The following is a 22,046-nucleotide window of genomic DNA, read 5'->3' as shown; positions in this document are numbered from 1 at the left end:
TCCTATATTGTTATTCAACAGTCTGGGTAACAGAACAGACCACACATTTGAAATCTGGGGGGTGGGGGGGGGTGGGGGGGGTGTGTAAGGTGCCGTAGGCAAACTGGAGCAGAGAAAGAGTTTTCAGAAATATTTGGAGAGATCAGAGAAACAGTCTGAAAAACAGGATTCAATAGAGCAAGAACAGCTGCTAAGTCCTGTACTTAGGAAGGGAAAATATTGTCTGGGAAAGTACAGGATGGGGAATGACTAGACGGATAACAGTTGTTCTGAATAGGGCTTGGGGAGTATTACAGAGGATCAGAATTGAACATGAGTCAACAATATCATGCTGTCTCAAAGAAGGCATCCATCAACCTGAGCTGCACAAATAGGAGTTTCATCTGACGTAATTCCCTATTTTTTCTTGGTGGTGATAAGGCCTCAGTAAGAATGCTGCATCCAGGCTGGCAGTTGCACTTTAAGTAGGAAGTGGATTGAGCAATTCAGAAGAAAGGATAGGACTGATCAAAAAGCCTACAAAAGGAGAGCCATAAAAAAAGGAAGATGGAAAGAGTATTGTTCAGTCTGCAAAGGAGAAGACTGACGGCAGAAAATAACCTTTAAAGAAGAATGGAATAAATTGTTTTTGATATCCAGGGTGAATAAGATGGAAGAAAGCAGACTTAAAATCACAGCAACAGAAGTTCAGATTAAACCTCCTAATGGCAAATAAGAGAGTATGCCAAATTTTGAAACCTCTGACTCTAGCAGTTTTAAAAATAGGTTGCACAAAACATCTATCAGGAATGATTTAAACATGATCCACCTTTGGGGCAGGAGGAGGGATTAGATCACTCCTAGATGTCCCATTTTCCATGATTACAGGAGCAAGCATACTCTGTGGTCGCAATGAAATACACAAAATCCCTTAGAAAGCAAGAAGTGCAAAAAGTTGATGTAACTTGTGTAGTTTGCAGGCTCCAGCAATTTTTCACATTCCTTACAAGTCCATGGTTCAGGAGGTTTTAAGATTGCCAACATTTTACGTTAACAAATGGCAGGACCATGCATCTGAAGAGGGTCTTGAAAGTGATGAATAAATATAGTCAAAGTAGGAAAGAAGAAAAGGCTGTTTTATCAGGGACAGAGACAAAAGCAGAGATCACACAAACATTTTAAATATTTGTATTTGTACTTAGAAAGAACGTAAGTCATAGAGCATCTCTGAAAACCACATCCCTCTCCCAGACACAGAAGCCACTGCAGGCACAGGCCCTTAACAGACAGCAAGATTTCACACATAGAATATGTCTTAAACTCAGCTCCATGCAGGAAGCCCTGAACCAGAGCCTAAGGAAAGCTTAGTTTAATTGATGCATTTTTAAGTTCAAATATATTAAATACTTTAGCTAATAGGCAGTATCTGTCCAAGTAAGAGCTCTGAAGAAGCCATATCTCCACACACAAAATATAAAATAAATACTGTCAGGTCAAGATGCTTGTCACTTAAAAACTGGCTGAAGAGAGTCAGATGCTTTAATCCCCTCATAAACCCAGTCCCTTTTCCCTCCGCTGTTAAAAAAAGATGTGTGATGAAATTGTGGCTAGTAATCCCGGGGTGAAAGAAGTGGCATAAAACCCACCCATCAGTCACAATCCACAAAGCTCTTACTTGGACTGCCCTTGGCTGTCATAACACATCATTACTAATCTTCCAAACATTACACACATACAATCTGGAATGCAAGAACTACCATACAGTCCATAAACAGACTGAAGCAAAGCCATCGGATTAGTTCAGTCTCAGGATTCAAGGAAAAACAAAACCACCCTTCAGTCAGGGAAAGTCCTCACCTGAAATCACTTATGAAATTAATTCTGATTTCCAGAAATGCCCAGTTATAAAACTGGGAAAACAGCAGTCTCTTCAAACCAAACAACACACAATCCATTTTAGGCACTGAAAGCTCCCTTAGCTTGTGTAGTTTACAAGCAAATTGTAAGTAAAGTTTTTCAGTTTAGAACCAAGCATGCAGCTCTCTTCGGTACAAATGGGTGACAGGAGTTTGCTCAGCATGGCTTATATGATACACCCTATGTGCCTTGGCATCAGCAAGTGCACACAAGTCACTCACGGACCCCTTCTACAAGTCCCTAAATGCAAAAGGCATATGGAATTTGTAGGCAGCAGGAACTAAGGCTGCTCATCTCACGCTGGCTGCAGCACACAAAGCTGCAGGCACCTGATATCCCAGGGAGCTGGGAATGGGGTAAGGAGGTACAATCACTCATCCTGGCCCAGCTACCTAAGGTTCAGTGAAGTCATCACTAGAGGCATGACAAAATTAAGGCAATGAGCTCCCCAGAAATTCTGCTTCACTCGCACTGATCATGATGCTCAAACAGTGTATTAAACATTGCAGTCTGTTAGCATACATTTATCCTCTGCTCCTCAGCTGTATTTTCCAAGAAATCTCTTCTGCTCTGTTCTTGATGCAGACAGGAAAAGCCAAAAGCCCTATTTAACTTCTGATTGATTTTTCATTAACTTAAACATGTGGGGCTTGCAGTCATTATCACAGCCTGCAGGACAACATTTGTTAGATATGTTAAAGTAAGCTGGCACCGGCCTCACTAGGTAGCCTCAGGCAACCCAGAAAAATGTCAGTAAACTTTTACTTAGCAACAGAAACCTCTCCAAAGAGAAGATCCAAAATTTCTCAGAAATTGGTGGCTCCTTCTCTCTGTCCTCTGTGACTAGAAGCTTGGAAAACATTGCAATCTCTGTGTTTAATTTCCTTAAATTCCATCTTTTTTTCCTGCAAGTTTTTCTGCCTTACTAGTGCTACGTAAAAAAGTTTTCCTGAGTCATCTGAACAATCTCCTGCTTTTTTTCACATATGACAGCAACTGACATCATCTACCTGGACTTGGCAAACCATTTGACACAGTCCCACATGACATCATTGTCTCTAAACTGGAGAGACATGGATCTGACAGATGGAGCACTCAGTGGGTAAGGAATTGGCTGGACAGTTGCACTTAAAGTGTTGCAGTCAATGGCTCAATGTCCAAGTGAAGACCAGTAATGAGTGGCATTTCTCAGGGGTCCCCATGCTGACCGGTGCAGTTTAACATCTTTGTCAGTGACAGGGATACCAGGAATGAGTGCACCCTCAGCCAGTTTGCTGACAACATGAAAGGTGAGTAGTGAAGTTGACATGCTGGAGGGAAGAGATGCCGTCCAGAGACACCTTGACAACAGGCTTGAGAAGTGGGCTTGCGCAAACCTCATGAAGTTCAACAAGGCCAAGCGCAAGGTCCTGCACCTGGGTCAGGGCAATCAAAGCACAAATACAGGCTGGGCAGAGAATGGATTGAAAATGGCCCTGAGGAGAAAGACCTGTTGGTGGACAAGAAGCTCAACACGACCTGGCAGCGTGCACTTGCAGCCCAGAAAGCCAACCATACCCTGGGCTGCATCAAAAGAAGGGTGACCAGCAGGTCAAGGGAGGTGATTCTTCTCTTCCATCCAGCTCTCATGAGACCCCATCTGAAATACTGGGTTCAGCTCTGGGGTCCCCAACGTAAGAAGGACATGGACCTGTTGGAGCAAGTCCAGAGGAGGCCACAAAGATGACCAGAGGGCTAGAGCTCCTCTCCTAGGAAGACAGGCTGAGAGAGTTCAGGTAGTTCAGCCTGGAGAAGAGAAGGCTCTGGGGAGACCTTATAGCAGCCTCCCAGTACCTAGCAGGGTCCTACAAGAAAGCTGGAGAGGGACTTTTTACAGAGGCCTGTAGGGATAGGGTTTTAAACTGAAAGAGGGTAGATTTAGATGAGATATTAGAAAGAAATTCTTCACTGTGAGGGTGGTGAGGGTGGAGCAGGCTGCCCAGAGAAGCTGTGGATGCCCCTAGAAGTGTTCAGGACCAGGTTGGATGGGGCTTGGAGCAACCTGGTCTAGTGGAAGGTGTCCCTGCTCACAGCAGGGGGGTTGGGACTAGAAGATCTTTAAGGTACCTTCAAACCCAAACCATTCTACCATTCTATGACTTGGCTGAGCCATTAGTGATTTAGCTGGTGGTGATCTATATCCAGCCTGTGCTGAGTATGTTCAGCTGAAAGCTGCTAACACTCACTGTGGTTTCCCAAATCACAGCTGCTGCTGCTGGTTAAGGCAACACAAGGCACAGGGACTGCAGGCCCATCCCCTGCTGACAGGAGCAGCCTTCTTGCTGGGCCCTCTGAAATGGAGGCGCGCTGCACCAGGATGGGGAGAGGTGGTGGAAAGATGCAGATTTTGCACCTTATTGGCTGGAGCACTGAAGGAGGAAAGCAGAACTGTGAGCCAGAGGGGAGGCAGCAATGGCTAAAAATGGACAGAACTTAGGAGGTGAAGGGTGAAGGAGGACAAGGACTGGCTTAATTTCCAGGATGGGGTTTCCTGGGCACCTCTTGGCAAAGCAGTAGCAACTAACCAACCAACCAACCTTAACCAACCTGTAGGTAAGGAACCTCAGCTCTTCAGAGCCTCAAGAGACATTCAGTACTCATCCCCAAGGCCCCTGGCCTGAGCAGTGGTGAAGCACTGCAGCAAAAACACCATCCTGGATCTGGGATTCAACACAAAAAAGCAATTCCAACAGAAGACCCCAGAGAGACATAGGGATGTGTATGTATTTGAAACCAGGACAGATGGTTAAGGCTCCATCCCACAAGGCACTGCTCAGCTCCCGTAGCTTACAGAGCCTTCCTGACAGCATTAAAAACACTGCTAGAGCTTACAAGAGGTTAAAGCAGCCAGAAGAACCCAGCACAGTGGGTCAGAGGGTAAAGCACTCACCAGGAGCCTTCATCACCTCCAGGAAATGTCCCCAGTTACAGACAGGTCTGCCATTCCCTGGGCAGTGAGAACAGACCCCCTTTTCCAAGGGAGTATCCACATAAAGATATGTCTGGATAACAGCACATAATAAATGGTACTGTAAATTGCTTAACAGTACCTTACAGTTCCACTGAGGTATCTGCTTCATTATTCCAGCTGATGGACAGTTTATGCTCTGAAACGTGAGGACTGGTGGCCCCTGACATTTTATTCAAGCTAATCTGACTGCAGATGCTGTTCTTATAATCTGAAATGCCTAATCATCATTTTCAAAACTTTTTAAAATTGTCTTGACAGCATCCTACAACTGTAAGCACCACAGGTTAAGTAGAAATTATTATTTGTTTTACCTTAGCAGCTCATAACTCGCTTCTGAAAAGAGCCCTGAACTGTGAGGCTGCATGGAGAACCTTTCTCACTTTTCCCACTTCAAGCAATCCCATTACAATATCTGGATCCCATTCTGTATATGGCCCTGAGTGACTTGCCCTGAGCCGTTCAAGAAATCTGTGGTAAACCTGGGTATTGAAACTAGGTCTCCCAACGGCTCATCCAGAGCTTATTTAAGTCAACAGAAGTATCTCCAATTGATTTCAATTAACTTTTGAGCATGTTCTGAGTCTCGGGGCACTGCCCTTGCTGTGACAGCATGCTTTTTATACTGCTCATTTTATACACCTATCAGATTTCTTCCAACAATTCTTTCCAAATTAAATTGCCGTAGGGTGTAAGGGAACATTTGAGAGAGATGAGGGACTGCAAGCTATCCTATTCTCATTGAAAATCAATGTGACTTGGATAGTCATCTGCAAATTTGTGCTGTTTCAAATTTTCCCCTTAATCAAGCCGATCTTTCTGCAATACCTTTCCCCATTTTTGTCTCTTTTATGTGGATCACTTGTGCTGTCTTTTTTCAAATGCATAATGGGAAGATGGCAGGAGATCCCAGCATAGCTGGACACTAGACATTGCTGAGACACTGATGCACAATAAATCTATCTCAAAGAGTACAGTCCCAGAAAAAGGACTTATTAAAAATTAATGAAATTGGTTATTAGTTTAGTTGATATGTGCTCCTCCAGTTTTATGCTCTAATGCCAGTAGTACACAAAAAAGCTGGAGTGCTGCCATGACAAAATAGGCCTATCATTTTCCAGTGGCTTTAATATGGGTCAAAACAGTTAATCAGCCAATGTTAATTTATTTCAGTATTCCCTGGAGAAACCCGGGTTGACTTTAACACAGAACTCCTTCTAGCTATTTAAACAAAAAAGAAATGGAAGGACATCCGCTGTGATTTATTTTCTCTGGATGATCAGTGGAGAAATTGGATACGCATGACACACATTCATTTAGTCCTCACTTCCCTTTGATGATTAGGGCTGAATTTTCATTCTGGTGTATGGGGATTTGTGTGTGTCACTCCAAACAACAAGTGTCATACATCTAAGTCCAAATGTATCTTTCCAAGAGTGAAGTTCAGAGACACAATACTCCAGTGTAAGTGGACAAACCAGACTATTATAATTGCATGCAAGCAATATTTATGCTCTAAAGTTGAAGCTTAAGCCTCACAGGGGCTTGAGTGAATTTGTAAGATCCTTTCCCTAGCTTTGGTAAAAAAACCCACATTGTAAAGATGTGCAGGCATCAACTTAATTAAATCTATAACAATTGATTAGCCATTTCAAAACATCTGTCACTTGGTTCTTTGTACACTACTGCAAATAACCTCAATAATGAGGTGTGAGCAGTCGTTCTACTGTGTGAGCATTGCAGCCTCAGCAGAGGAAGGCTGAAGAGGCATAGCTGTAGCTCAAACCGATTGCAGTGAAATGCTAGACTGGTGTAGCCAAGTGATGGAATTTCATTTTTTTATAACAATCATTTGTTGATTAATATAACCTTTTTACAGACCATGAAAAATCAGACAGAAACATGAGCAACAGTTTTTCAGAAACAGTCCCTTTACCCTTCAGGACTACCTGACATTCACTAAAAGAATTCACCAAACAAAAGCTAACAGAAGGATGAGAAAAAGGTTTATAATGGATTATAAAGCTTTGTGATCACTGCTGGAAACCCCAGAGGTGATTTGAAAGGCTACTACTATGGCGTAATGTTTTCCACTTTTCAACAGTCCCAATGTCAAGTGATACAAGCAATAAAGCTCTCCCTCCCCTTCCCCTGTAAGACTATTCCATACATCACATTGTGAGCAAGTTTTATTTTTAGACTGTGATGAACATCTCACAGGATCAGGCCAGTAGCAAGGCACCAAGCACGTGGTAGTGATACATCACATGTATTCAAGAACAACTGCCTTCCACCACTACAGCACTGAAACAACCACAGAATTAAAAATACAGCACAATTGCACTGCTGTTTAAAACCCAAAGGAATATAATCTTGACTAAATAATTGCACTGCACTCAGATACTAAACATCTGGTGGACCTATTTTAAAAATAGATGCGTGCCATCCCCTGGACAGGTCTCGGCACTAGAGTAGGGATTCAATTCCAAGGAATCAGATGCGAGCGCTCACAACCACACACGCACACTGTGAGAATGGGAAAGACTGACCTTGCATGGCGGAGCTGTGTCCAGCAAAAGCCAGGTGGCAACAGCAAGCAACCAAAGCTCTACTTCGAGGAGGCAGCAGCCACAGAGCTGCCTCTGCTTCATTTGCAGATAGCTGTCCCTGATCCAGCTCAGGAGAGGGTGCTAATACACTCAGTGTCTGAAACACTTCAGTCTTCTTTGTACATATATTGTATGCATAAATGTCGAGAAGGGAAAAAAAATAAGCAATAGAAATATAACTTTTTGGTATCCAAGGTTTATGTCTGGCCATTTAAGAAAACAGAGCAATTCTACTATGCCGGAGCAATGCTATAGCTTTGTTTCAGCTGGGAAGCTTAAAACGAATTGCTTGAGGGAAGTGAGAAAAGAGCAAAGGTTTTTAATAGGCATTGGCATGCAGAAGAGTGAAATAGAGAAAACATTTTCTCCTGTTACTCCTCAGCAGAGTTCAGATTTCCTAATTTCAGGCATTAGTGTTCCAAAACCTTTGCAGTGGAAGCTCCAGAGGACTCCTGGGCCAACAGGAGACCCAAGCTGCAAAAAGTTAAGTCTGATAATCCTCACACAAAATTTCCATGCTGGAGTATTTAACATTGTAATTTCCAGCACACATGGATAAACCCCTGCTGGAAGGGTAACACAAAACAAACCCGTTCCCGCTGGATGGGCTGTTTCAGCTCTGGTTCCACATAATAGATTGCATAATACACTGAGGAAAGCTGTTTTTTCAGCATCTTCACTGAATACTCTAGAAGAATTTCAGTGGAAACCGTAATGCTAACAATATCCTATGCACAAAGACAATTGATGAGCAGGCCTACAAATTCCTGACAAACACCCCATCCAGCTGGAAGTGTGGCTATTCTTCCCTCAGGTTTTTATCAACCCATATTTACCCACCCACCTCCCAGACAGTTTTCCTGACAGGCTAAGCAGCAGGTGAGTGAACTTTTCCTCTGTCACCATCCCAGCTCAAGGACTACAAGACAAGACTTTCGCTGCTATAAACGGGACTCCTTTAAATGAACAATAAACAACTAGTCTTAAAACCTTTTTGAATCATCTATGATAAGATTTGTCATTAGGGCAGTTTGTAGTACTGTTGGAAGGGAATCAAATTTTGGTGGAAAGAAGGTTAAAACAAACAGAACAACCAAGTCCCAGACCCTAAGCTGTCTCAGATATACTCCAACAGGGATCCCACCAATGAACATGATTTATGGACCATGGATACAGTTAAAGCCTCACTATAGAGAAATGTTAACTGCCGTGAGTTATATTTGGCTTTAAAAGTGTGTTTTAAGGAGCTGGTCTTTTAGGTCATACAATATATGTGCAAATTTGGAAACAATTTAGCCTACACAGTGTTGGTTTTGATTTCTTACTCTCTTTCTCTGCAAATTCTACAATTAGATGGGTAAGATGGCACATTTTGTATGGATTATTACACTGATAGGGGTTGAAAGCACTTGGCCTACAGCCTTGTATCTCACTGCATGCCCAAGGCTTCTGATAATCCTTCAGAAATACATTGTGCATCAAATCTTGTTGCTTCATTAGAGGCATACTTTCTCAGTCTGCTTTCTAAAAGTCTTTCAGGACATCCAGCAGTTACGGGGTAAGCCACTCACAGGTGGTGAGGGACTGATAAACCAGAACTGAACTAGACTTTACTGGCAAAACTCATGCATGTTTGCCTGCAGCTGATTGTTTAGCGCAACTGTTTTCCCTGTTTGGGGTTCCTTCCCCAAAAACCTATCACCCAAATCAACATGTGGAAATTACAGAAGAGTTGAGCTTCCAATAGAACATTTAGACATTTCTTCCACAGCATTTACTGTGTGCTTTTATACCTAGTCTCCATTCTGTGGACACCAATAATTCTGTGGAAGGCATTTCTTCTGCCTTCTTAAGTATTTGTAAATGCTAAAATGTTGCCATACCATTTTCCCAGGTACCAATAACAACTGTAGATCAAATCTGCACAGGATATGTAATTGATACAATTAATATAGTAAAAATTGTTACTAAAAATTAAGTGTGGACTTACACAGGAAGTATCCTGGAGAATTTATCTCAAAACTGACTGCTGTAAGATATTTCAGTTTCTTACAAAAGCCACCTATAACCAGTCCTTACACATCAATCTCACTGAAAGATGAGACAAGATGAAGGATCAGCTCATGCAGCAGAGTGAACCCATCACTACAAACATCTTTGGAAATTGGTATGTTTTAGCAATCTCTCACCCAACTTGCAGTTAGGTCTCTCATTTATGAACGAGCACCTGAAGAACTGTCCTTCCCACTTCTGTTCTCAAAAAGGGACTGTATTTTTCCTAAATCCCAAATTTGCACAGAGAAAACACAAATTGAATCGTGGTATTTTCAAGGGTTTGTATAAAGAAGCATGAAAAATAGGTATTTTTCCGATTCTTTGTTAGGACAGGATTGTTATTTGAATATCTCATCTGAACTTTTCTTAAGTAAAATTATTTAAGAATTCATTTAACTCATTGTAACAGTACTAGTATTAAAAAAAAAAAAAATTAAAAATAAGCTCCTGTACTTTTGAGCCCTTAACACATGTAGTACAGACAGCAGAATTAACTGACTGTGCGTCCCAGGAAGTTCAACTTATGTCTCTATCACAGGTCACAGCATCAGCTTTTATACCCTTATCCAGGCATAATGCCACTCTCTTTTGCAGAAAAGTGACAGGAAAGCAGCTGTCAGCATTACAACCACATGTGACAATTTCCAATAAATTTCAAAATTAAATGAGCTGCTTTCCAGTGATTCTTTGATGTCATCTAATTTTCTGCCAGTTGGTAAAGTCAGAAGTATCAAAGCAATCTGAATGTTATGGTTCTAAACTTTTCTTCCCTACAAGGAACAAACCATTTTCTGCTTCAGACTTTGAGGGATTATTCAGACAGAGGAACTATTATAACAACAATGAAGGGAATGTTTGAGTTTTGTATCTACTTATAAACCAATCTCCGTTCTTGAAACTGAGATCCCTTAAGCTGTGGTATACACTGAGAACTGATCAAAAGTTGCCCAATCTCAAAGGCTCATTAACACTTCAAGACTAATAAAAGCACCAGGAAAACAGCTGAATTAAACATTTTATTAGTCACCCCACCACCAAGCCCCCTTTTCCTCACAATGAGTTCACATACAGTCTATTAATAATTTTCTTTTCCTCTGGGTCACTCCATAATAAGAAGTCCCATTAAAGTCACAAAAAGAGAGGCTTAAGGGTTTTTTAAGCAGGAAAAACTGAGGCTATATCTATGGTGCCTCCAATGGGAGGGCCAAGGCTCCCTTCATGGCAGATCCACTCACAGATCACACTGTGGTTCTACAAGTGCTTGTGAATGTAGGCTTTGGACCACATGTGAGGGGGTAGCACAGCATCCAACTCTGTGCAGCTGCTTTGTGTGCCAAGGTGGGCAAGCATGGGAACTCAGATACCTGTCACTGCTCTAAGACCAACTTTTTGGTGCAGCATAGGCAGGACCACATCTCACAGTAGCAGTCTCATCTGTTAATAGACAACCACAGTTGAGTATAGGCAGGCTCTGATCTTTAAAAGAGGCTAGACTCTTCTCAAGGAGTGAGAGCAGGTATTTGCATTTGCAGTTATCCTTCAGCTTCAACTTCTTCAGCTGCTTCACATACAGACAGGACTGCTTGGACCCACAAGACAGACCTCTGAACGCTGCAGCCAAAACAGGTGCAAAAACATGTACTTGAAACCAGCCAAGTGAAAAAAAGCTGAAAACTAACAACCCTTTGGAACTATTGGGCTAAACATATTGTGCACAGAATTTGCATAGCACTAGTCAATTTTTCTTTGTCAGAGGAAAAGATCTAGAATCACAAGAGAGTTACTTTTTTCCAGGCATCCTACATCTCCTCTGTCATCAGATGTGTTTTGATTACTTCCCATGCTTAGGGATTTCCCATTCTCCCTCACTGCTGATCAAATCCATTAAATCTCATTCCATCATTCCCTCCACTAGCTCAGTATCACCTCTTCCAAAGAGTGAATGCAGATCTCATGATGCTCTCCTCCATTTTTTAGCCCTACATGATGGAGTTGTACCACTGCATGGGAATTTCAGGTTTCAATTAAAAACTCCTAGCTTTCCTGGATGTGCACAATCGCTTTGAAGTATGGTTTGCACGCACCTTTAAAGGCCAAAAGGGAAGCATCAAGCCAAAAGGACCTACCGCCTTCTATGTAAGCCCCAAAATTTTCATACACTCTCACTTTTTTTTCTTTGTTGTTGTTACACTTCACTCCTCATATTGTAACAACACTGGCAATACTGCAGAAGTCCCCTCCCTGCAGAGCTGCCCAGGCACCCGTATATCCCTATGATGACTGCCAACAGCAGTAAACAAGCCTTCCAGTCTTACACTCATGCTAAAGATGTAGGTGTTTACTGAAAAGCTTCCCAAAGATTCCCCAAGTGCTTGCAGAGATCTTTACTGCTGCGAGCTGTTACATAAAGTCTTTCGTATCTATGCACTTAATCCAAAGCCCAATAAACTCAGCAGAAAAATTCCCATTAATCTCAGAAATTTTGGATCAAGTTCTACAGTTACTAACACTATGTTGGTTTATAGAGGTAAACCTTCACATCTGTTTGGCTTCTGACACTTATATCACTACCATGTATTTTTATTTCAGGCCAGGAACAAAATGGAATGATCCAAGACAAATTTACTTGGCTTTCTGTTTCTGTTTTATCAAAGCTTCCATTTGTCTCAACGATGTTTAAGTGCATCTGCATCTAACATTTTCAGATCTATGTTCAATTAATCTGATTTCAGGCATCACCTGCCTTTTTTGGTGCAAATCAGGAAGTGTCCCATTCATAGTTTGAAAAACTAGCCCACTCATTAACTTTAGGCATAAGGTATTCTTCAAGTATCAGCTACATGTGTGAAGGAAGTTCCTACTATCGCATTCTTAATGTTACTGTAAAGGGATCCCTCCTCCTTGCATGGCATCTCAGACCTGTGGGTGCATAACATACTGGAGAATTACCCTAGGAAAGTGAGGACTGAGCCACCGTGGTCTCAGCAGTGAAGGTCAAAGACCCAGGCTCCAGACCTTGACCTTGGCTGACTGTGCAGCAGTGCCAACATACCCGGAAAGAGGAGAGTGGGGGGAAGGGTCAGCAGACATTGGAGACAGATGGCCTAATTCATCATCCACCAGAAATAAAAAAAAAAAGCTGTTCCAAGCATTACACATACAGCAATGATTGTAAATTCCACAACTGTGGAGACCTGCCAAGCCATTATACGCATACCCATACTGCAGTTACTGCCCATAGCTCCTGAAAGGTGAAGTCAGGAGAGACTACATAGCATAAAGGGTGATCAGCTCTCAGGAAATTCGTGCATAAAATGATTATCCAAGCCCTGGTGGCATGAAAAGCATGTAGAAGTTAGGGACTGACAATATTACAGTTTATTCATAAACAATACATTTATGCAATGCATAGCTAAGTTACCACGGATGTGATTCTAGATATTATGTACCTAATTAGTTTCTTTCAACACTGGTTATTTTTTTTTTAATTTTGCTCTTACATAGTTTCCCAATTGGAGCTGCTTGATTGTGTGTCCTGCTAAATAAAGTTCTCTAGTCACCAAGCAGAGTACCTCATAGGAACTGGCAATGCTGGTGACGCCACCGGGGAGGGATGGCATGCAAACCAGAAGCAGGTTTCCCCAGACCACATTCTTCGGTTTCTCTGCAAAGAGAATGAAGGAGCATCCTGGATCCTGCCCTGGCTTTTTTCACACCTAGAAATTCACAGAGAGCAAGGAAACAGAGTGGCATCAGTAATGCTGTCTGTAGCTCAGGCTGAGTGCTCCAAGTGGTTTTGTGAGCACAGCTCTCCTACAGAGACAACAGCAGCCATTGAGTTGCTGAGTGTCACAAAGCAAGTGCCAGAGAGCTTGATCATGGCCTTTGTCCAGCTCTTTAGCTCTCTTTCTACACAGGCCAATATCTATGTACTACACAACAAAAGAGTTATTAATACAACCTCCACAATCAGCCAGTGTAAAAAGCCACACATAGATCCTAGGGCTCCATTCAGGGGTCCTTAGGAGTGCATGGCATAAATAACTCCGCAAATTCCTGTCACCAATCTGAAGCTGCAACCCCCTGAGCAGGTCCTTCCTTTTTATTGCTGGGTGACCTTGGAAGGATCAGATAGGAGAAGGGACTTGCTCTGTGCAAGTAGGTTCAATAAGCAAACACACTTGACAATCCAAGTGTCCTTATCCGACGGCCAGTCTCCAAGTTCGTGATTCTGGGTTGTTGGTGTTATGTCAGAGAACCAGCACAACACAGCCTTCTGCTACCTCAGAGCCCCAGGGGCTCCCACGGTGAAGCCACTCCTCTTGAATCAGATGGTCAAGATAAAAACAACACCCTGAACGCCTGGCTGGCCTGGGAGCCTCCTCTCCAATTTTATTGTGCCAGCTGTATCCATCCATGCTTTCCCCTTGTCTCGCTGCACATTCCAGAAATTGGCCCAAGCCGCCTCACTCAGCAACTCAAAAACAAGGAGGAATTCAACAAACAAAGCAGAAGTGTACTGTGCTGAGTACTGCTAGCTGATCCCCGTTCTGACAGGGAACATTTTACTCACTGAAGAGCTACTCTAGATCCAGAGACTGCCTCAGCCTCCTGAGGAAGGGGGAGAAGAGGAAGAACTAAAAAGCAGAAAACAAGCTAGCATTCTCCAGTTTTCCCTGCTTACTCCAGCTACCCACCTGACTATTACTTCATGAAAATGAAGTCATCCTCCTCCACCCAGTTTGTGGTCTCCCTGCTTTACCTTTACACTGGACACAGAGAACATTTACACGATCTACCTTGAGCATCTAATTTAAGTGTGATTCTCTTACGGCTTGGACTCTGATGTCTTATGTAGCAGATGGAGATGTCTCCCCCAGGTCATTAGGGGTTCATGTGACCCACACCTGTACAACTCCAGTCATTTTACTTCCTCACTTCTTCTGAAGGAGCACAGCTGTTTGGGTTCCCTTCTTTTATTCACCCTGAATTTTGCAAGAGACCTTTTACAGACTTAATCTAGATGCAAAGACCATTGTGCATGAAAGCTTTTCTGTATATTCCGTAAGTACAATTGTGAACACATCTTTTAGTGTCCTTATTAAACTAGAGATTTCAATGTTGCCATACTTCCGAGTAGTGCATCCCTCTACTTACCTAAGTACCCATCTGAACCCCTTTAGCATCAGAGCCAACTTACAAGCCTCAGCAAAATTATTTTTGTGGGATAAAAGAGGATTCATGAAGGCAAAGGGAGGCCTAGTGATTTAAAACTTGGGCTCAGAAGCACTACCTGGTCCACCAGAGCATTTTTCTCTTGGAAATTTTTTCTCTGAATGAACTGGAGAAAAAAAAATTCCCAATAACGTCCAGGATGCAGCGCCCATCAAGGAAGATCAGCTTGAATGTCATCCTCAGTCTGTGTCACCTTCAGTATGACTCACAGAAAAACCTGGGGGCCAAAAACACTGGGGCACTGACTGAAAAGCAGTCAAAGAATTATCATGCATAAAACAAAGAGGGTTGGCAAAAGACTTTTTTGAAAGGTGCTACAACCACAACAGTGATGGAATACTTAGCATCTTTGCAAGATAAATAATCAACACCACAACCCATCAAATACCCTAAAATGGTTATCTAGTGGCAAATCTACAGCACAGTATTGTAGGCAAGTGCAACTATGAAAAAAATATCAGGACTCCAGAACTGTCCCTCCCCTGTGTTTTTGAGCCTTTTATAAAAAACAAAATTTAAAAAAGGTGTTTTTTAAAACAGGTATTAGATACCCCCACTGCGCACAAGAACTATGTGTAAATATCTCCTCTACATTACAGTGCTTTTATCACCTCAGTAAGCAAAACCCATGCTGTTCAGTCCCAAATCAGACAAAATATTGAATATAGCACTAGGGTGAAGCAGAAAAGAATATTTCCTTCATATATGTTTTTATATATTCTAAATATATTCATATGTATTCCATATTATTAATATATTTAAATATGCAGTATTATACATAATATACATAGATATTAAAAAAATTATAAATCTCCCTAGCTGTTACAGCAGCTACATAGAGACCCTTAGAGTTTTGGTTTCTGCAGTATCTGTCAGTCTGCAGGTAATTACAAAGCCGTGAGAATGCACTCAGTGCTGTGAACTACAGCTGTACTTGAGGATTCCAGCTACTCAATATTTACAAGTTTGAATTCTAAAACTGACCAGAAATTTCTTCACAAGCTCCAACTTCCCCTCAGTGTAAACAAGGGGGTGAAGTATTTTCCCCAGCACTATGAGGGCCTGCATCCAGCTGGGCAGACGCTGCTTGGGAACAATGGAAGTCATGGATGCATTTTTATCCTTAAAAGTAAAAAAAACTGAGCTCCATCCAGAGAGACAGAGGCAGATTTTCATTGTGCTCAAAGCTCCAACAGCATCTGCCTACAACCTTTAGCAATATCAACAGCAATTAGGCGTTGCACTTCTGACTCAAATACATGCTCTGTCTGGAATGCCTATTTAAAGCATAGTATACACAGATGCTGTATCACTGAGGTCCTGTAACCCAACAAACATCTTGCCAATACATCCTCTTGGGCATAGCTGCAGGACTGGATTCTAAATGCTGATCCTACGCGATGTAAATCTCATTTCTAGAATGGTGGTAACTATCAGGCATCAGAACCTGAGAACAGGCATGTCATTTCTCATCTTTACATTTCCACCCAGAGGAATAAAGCTATTCAAATGCAAGCCATGACTACGGTAAGAAATTGCCAGTTCTTCTTTGCCTTAGCAAATAGAAGGTTGGAGGTATTTCAGAAAAATAATGTAATTCTCCTAGAAGTGAAGTGCAACATGAAACAGCTGCTGATCCAGTACCACTGAAAACTGATGCTGGGCTCAGCATTGTTACAAACGCTCTTGGGCTAAACTATCCTCTCTGAACACAGTTAACACGTAGCTCAAAATGCAGCAACACAGGAATCCATGGACTACTGAGCAATGATTTTGTCCATCATTGTTACTGCATTACATAAGAAACATTTGTCTTAGACAAAATATGTAGGCAGAAAACTAAAATTAAAAAGCTGAACTTGAGGCAATCAAGGTTAGCAAAAACAAGAGATGCCCTCTCGTGGTTACCGTCAAAAGGTAGCAAACGAAAGACAAACTGAGAAGGGAAAAGTAAAAGACTCACTAAAGGAAGAGTAAGGCAGAATAACTAGAAACAAGGATCTCAGCCTAACTGGCTTCTCTTTGCACTTCACCTGACTGTAAGAAGGAGAAGAGAGACATCATGCCAGGACAGAGGTGAAAAATGCCTCCAGTTAAAATAACGCCCAAATATACTTGTAATTGCACTAAAAGGAAATGCTATGTATTTGGGTTTTTTTAAAACCAAATCCATGTTTTTATAACCCCCTTTGAAAAATAAGATAGTATCACCAGTGAAATGAACTTAAGTGCACGTGTGAAAAGATTTAGGTCTTGTTATTGGGAATGCTTTTACTGACTACTAGGGAAATACTGTAAGCATCCACTATGTCTAATGAGGAATGAGAGTAGATGCTGGAAATACAGGCCTTCCAGGCTCTAAGGTTACCTTTCCCTAGGAAAAAGTAGGAAATAATATCTGAAGACACTCAGCCTGTAAAATCAGCAGGGTTCCACTAACAGTCAACAAAAAAAATTGCCATTCCTCCCCCAGGTTAAGAGCTGTTGTGTATTAGAACCTGGTGCTCCAAAAGCAGAGCAGCTGTTCTTTAGAAGTGCTCATGTGCCTATGGATAAATACACTCAGACAGGACCAGCCCAGAGGACGCCAGCAGCTGCCAACTTCAACAGTCAGGGTAACTCACTTTGTGCCTCCAATATGAGGGAAGAATTTTTTAACACAAGCTCGTCCCCTCTATTCTGTTCATCCTTGCCTTGAGAGTGATCACCTCCCACACCCATAGGTTCAGCTGTAAAGAGAGAACGATTACTTCATTCACTAGAAAGTATTACTGGCCATTTCTTATAGAGGAATTTCTTATACTTTTGTGACAATTTTTCACCTTTTTTTTTCCTACTGTACCTGTATGATTTTTATATTATTTTTTTTTTTTCACAAAAACATATGCATTCATTTTCCTGGAACAGCAGAGTTCTACCCAATAAGAACATTTTAGCAAATAAAAATCGGAAAGGTTTTTATAACTTTTTAAATGAAGAGTGTAATTTCCTACCATTTACTTATGTTCTTGTCCATGTAAAACTACTTATAGTTTGTATTTCTCTATTTGCCCAGGATCCTCATGACCATTACAACAGTCCCTGGAATTAGGAAAACTTCATATAAAAGCTTTCATTTTACCCTCAACTTTAACAATATGTTAAAGTTTTCTTTCTACATTTAGTCCGGTTTGGCTCCATCTCCTGCCCAGAGTTACAAACTACATCTTGTAATATTTACGCAAGATTAAAAACGCAAAACTTGGAAGTGCAATATTAACATCCATACTAATATTACACGGTACTTGAAGAATGCTTGCTAGAGATGAAAACTATATGAATGATTCAGCTGATAAGTTTCACGTATTGAGAATTATGAAAATGAACAGTTGAACACCTGTATCGTTCAGCAGTTACGTTAACACTGGTATTTCCCAGGTGACTTTCAAGCTTGCAGTAGAAAACACAGCCCCAGGTAGACAGCCAAAACCCAGTTGTGTTTCCCTGGAAGGACAAGCATGACAATAAAAATGAAAATTAAGTGGTAACATTCTCAAATTTCATGTTTCTGGATCATACCACCTGTGATTTTTTTTTTCCAGTGCACGAGGGCAGTAGAAGCTATACTCCTGATACTGACCCAGAATACAACCACCAGCCTTGTATTGCCCTGTTTCTGAGAAACAGCTACTAGAGCCACTATGCAGATCCTGCAGCCTATTATGTCTAAGCCCAGGCGCCCTGGGCATAAAAACTAGGCGCACCGTGTGGCACCCAGGATTTCTACAATTTCTGGGACATCCTACAGTTCAGAACAAGTGTACGGTTTCACTGAATTCTGCCTTAAACTTCCAGGGGGAAAAAACAGTACACTGTGTCCTTGAGTTTCTTCACAGGTAACTCTCGACAAACATTATTTTTAAGACTCTAGGATGAATTTAAAGCACTGGCAGATAGAAAAGGCAACTTGTAAAGTAGGACATTGAGTGGACCAGATATAAACCATCACAAAAAACCCACAACACACACACACACCTGGGGGGGGCTATCACTCCGATCACTGCATTTTGCAACAGCTGCATCACATCCTCAGATTTATGCAGCGATCTGATGCAAATTATTAGGGGACAGACAGTAAAGAAAACTTTTCTGTTATTCCTGACATTAACCATGGCCAAAACAAGGTTGGGAAAAACCAGAAACCTCCTTTTGGTTGTACATACTGTCATTTTTTCAAAACAATTCTTTCTCCTCTGTACAAGGTCTTCCCTTAAAACAACCAAGGGAGATAATTCTGTTTTTCCTGTTTTCATCACTTCTCTCACACACAATTTATCTTCCACTACAGTGAGCTGGTATGGAGTTTGCTAAATAACCTACCTTACTCCACCCCTCTTTGAGGCCCTCTTCAATTCTAACTTTATCTTCTAACATAACAACCTAAGCTTGCTGTAGGGCATCCGCAGCACTACACAAAGGCTGTGCTTTGACACCTGGAAATTATTTGAGCCTTCCCCATTCCAGTCCCATGCATGCCAGCATTACTGGTAAAGCACTCACTCAGTGAACCACATTGAAGAATTGACGGCACTAAGATTTTCACTCCTGCAGTAGGTGGCTGCACAAGAGAGGCATCACAGCACTGAGAATGAGTGTGTGGGATGGAGTATCCTCACAGGAAAACAAGGTGTCAACTTAGAAAGTAACCTCTTTAGAAGTGCCACTTCTAAAGGACAGAATGTTTAGTAGACATTTAGTTTTAAACAAAAAATAAACCCCACCCTCCCAAACTTACCTTGAAGAGGGATTCCGACCATCTTGATAATGCCTAAGTTTTGTGCAAGTAGTTCTAAACCTTGGTCTTTAGCAGACAAGAAATTGAAGTGATAGCTAAAGGCTTGTCTATTCACCCTGCGTGGTATTCAGTTGTGTTTCCAATAGTTTGCTAGCTACCTGTTTTCCTACTGTGCTTGAAATGCTAGACTCAACTCACAGGAAAATTCTTAACACAGCTGAAATTCAAGTTATTCAGCTGCATTTAGGCTCTATTATGCTGAGCACTGTACAAAAAACCCCACCTCTGCTCTACTAATCTACTTCCACTTTAACAAGATTATTTGATAAAATTCATTATCAGCCTTAGACGGATTTAGTGACACTTCTTAATAAGCACTGTAATTAGCTTCATGGCCTATGAACTACTTATCTCTTCCAAAATTCAAACTATCAACTGTCAAGTTGATGCCTTAGCAGTGGCAAGCCTGAGTCAGCTGGGAGTGCAGCCTGCTACTACCACAGACAAGTTATGTATCTGCCAGGCACAGATTACCGACACTTTAAGTGTGTCCTTACATGCACTGGATCAAAGAATATGAAACCAGTAACCTGAAGTCTGAATCTGTGGCTATGTTCTTCAGGTCCTTCCTCTGGACTTTGAACATACTTGTTTCACCTGTAATTCAGGAATGCTTTGCTCTGTAGCCACCCTAAATGCATATTCAGAGCTCTGTATGCAAAGGACAAATTTTAATTCCTCAGGGTTTTGAAATACAAAGTCTATTCGCCTGCTAAAAATGTTGGGAGCACTGGGGTTACTTTGGCTTCAATAGTTTCAGGTTTCGTACCCTACTCTCTCTTCACTGAGGAAAGTCTACTATGAAGCTAGTGACTCCCTAGGACTATAGAAAGCTTTGTTACATCACATAAAACATCCTCCTCCTCCTGGCTTAAGACTTACTGCAGGCAGCATCTCCTACACAGTTCATACCAACTTTAGTATTCTTCTCTTACCCCGCTGTGTGCAGCAACTGTACGTACTTCTCAGCTCAGGAGATCTTTAATCAGTTCACACCCTTCTTCCCTGCACTTCCTGAAGTTAGTGGGGAGCAAGGCTGCTTGCAGATGAAAACCTATTACAGAGCTTTATTCTTCTGCTTTGCTGAGAGTGCCCTACAGAGTAAATGCAATATACTAAGTTCACTGTTTCTTGCTGTACAATTTAACATTACATAAGGTACTTTGAAGGTTATTTTATTTTTACATATATATGCTATTGTAAAAACAAGATCAGTTGTTGCTGCAACTGCTTTGATATCTAAGAAATATATGGCTCATAGTAAAACCTTAGGTTTTCCAGAATACCACATAAATTATTCAATACCACTTTGCCAAAAGGCTAGACAATATGAAGAGATTCACATTTTGACTGGTGACTGCCACTTGGCTCAAGTTATGTTGGTGTCTCAGGCTAAAGGGACACAATGGAGGAATTTTTACACTGGTCAGGGGAAAAAAAAAAGGCGGGGGGGGAGGGGGGGAATTGTGGACTGATTTGTCTTGTTACAGTTCCGTGGTGTTTTCAGACTTCTCCGTATCTTCTGATAATTACATTTTTTTCAGCTCAATAATCAGAATGCTATGTATTTGGACAAGCACAGATTTGGCGTGGTTTTCTGCTAGCATTGGAAATGTGCAAAAAAACCCCCACAATGTTGAAACAACAAAGGGGGAGTGGGGTGGGGGAGAAGTAAGAATGACTTGAAAGAATTGCTTTGTCTTATATTTCTGAAATATGCAGCTCCTACATGACCAAACAGTGTTTACTCCATCTCAGTGGAAACCTCTAAAGAGAGACAATATAAACAAAAAATTCAATGTATACCCGTTACAGCGATAAAACCAATCATTTTAATTGAAGCCATTAAAAAAAACCATGTGAGGCAATATAAATGATAAAGTTATACTTAAGAAGGAATAGCTAGCACTTTCTGAAAAGCTTTAAAACAGCAACAGACACTTTACAAAAGATTTGAGGGAGAGAGTAAAACTTCCGAACTACGGGTACTGTATAAAGGTAACATTAACAATTATCTTATAAAATACAGCAACAGAGACAAAATGGATACTCAAGCTTCTTGAAACTAAGCCTTCTGGGGTCTTGGTTAAAACGTATGTTCAAAAACTATTTTAAACAAGGACTAAATACTTGTATTTTAAAATTTACAGGTCCCTAGCAATAAACATAGCACTATACGCATCTTCCAAACAAGCAGTAAGTACAGTTTTGTTTAGCCATGCGTAGTGTCATCTTCTACAAAGTCTTTGGCCATTTCTGCTGTGATCACATCAATATGACTAACCTGGTGGAAAAAAAGAAGTATACAATCATTACAGTATTCCCTGCAGAACAAAACAGACTTATTTCTGAAGGCTCCAGCAGTCAGCAACAGGCCTATAAGCAATTTCTAATTTCCTTTAAAGAACAT

General features: G+C 41.4%; 1 protein-coding gene across 1 annotated transcript in view; it reads right to left on the bottom strand.

Moving 5' to 3' along the window:
* Positions 1–21,325: 21,325 nt before the first annotated feature.
* The window catches only part of SMC3 (structural maintenance of chromosomes 3), a 28,225-nt gene continuing 27,504 nt past the window's right edge, over positions 21,326–22,046 (bottom strand). Inside the window, 1 exon segment of the mRNA XM_037399463.1 lies at positions 21,326–21,920. Coding sequence (XP_037255360.1) covers positions 21,849–21,920 — 72 coding nt within the window. The 3' untranslated portion in view covers positions 21,326–21,848.

Source organism: Falco rusticolus, chromosome 9, assembly GCF_015220075.1.
Source record: "Falco rusticolus isolate bFalRus1 chromosome 9, bFalRus1.pri, whole genome shotgun sequence".
NCBI lineage: Eukaryota > Metazoa > Chordata > Aves > Falconiformes > Falconidae > Falco > Falco rusticolus.
Note: the sequence above shows the minus strand (reverse complement) of the source record. Positions and strands in the feature narration are given on the sequence as shown.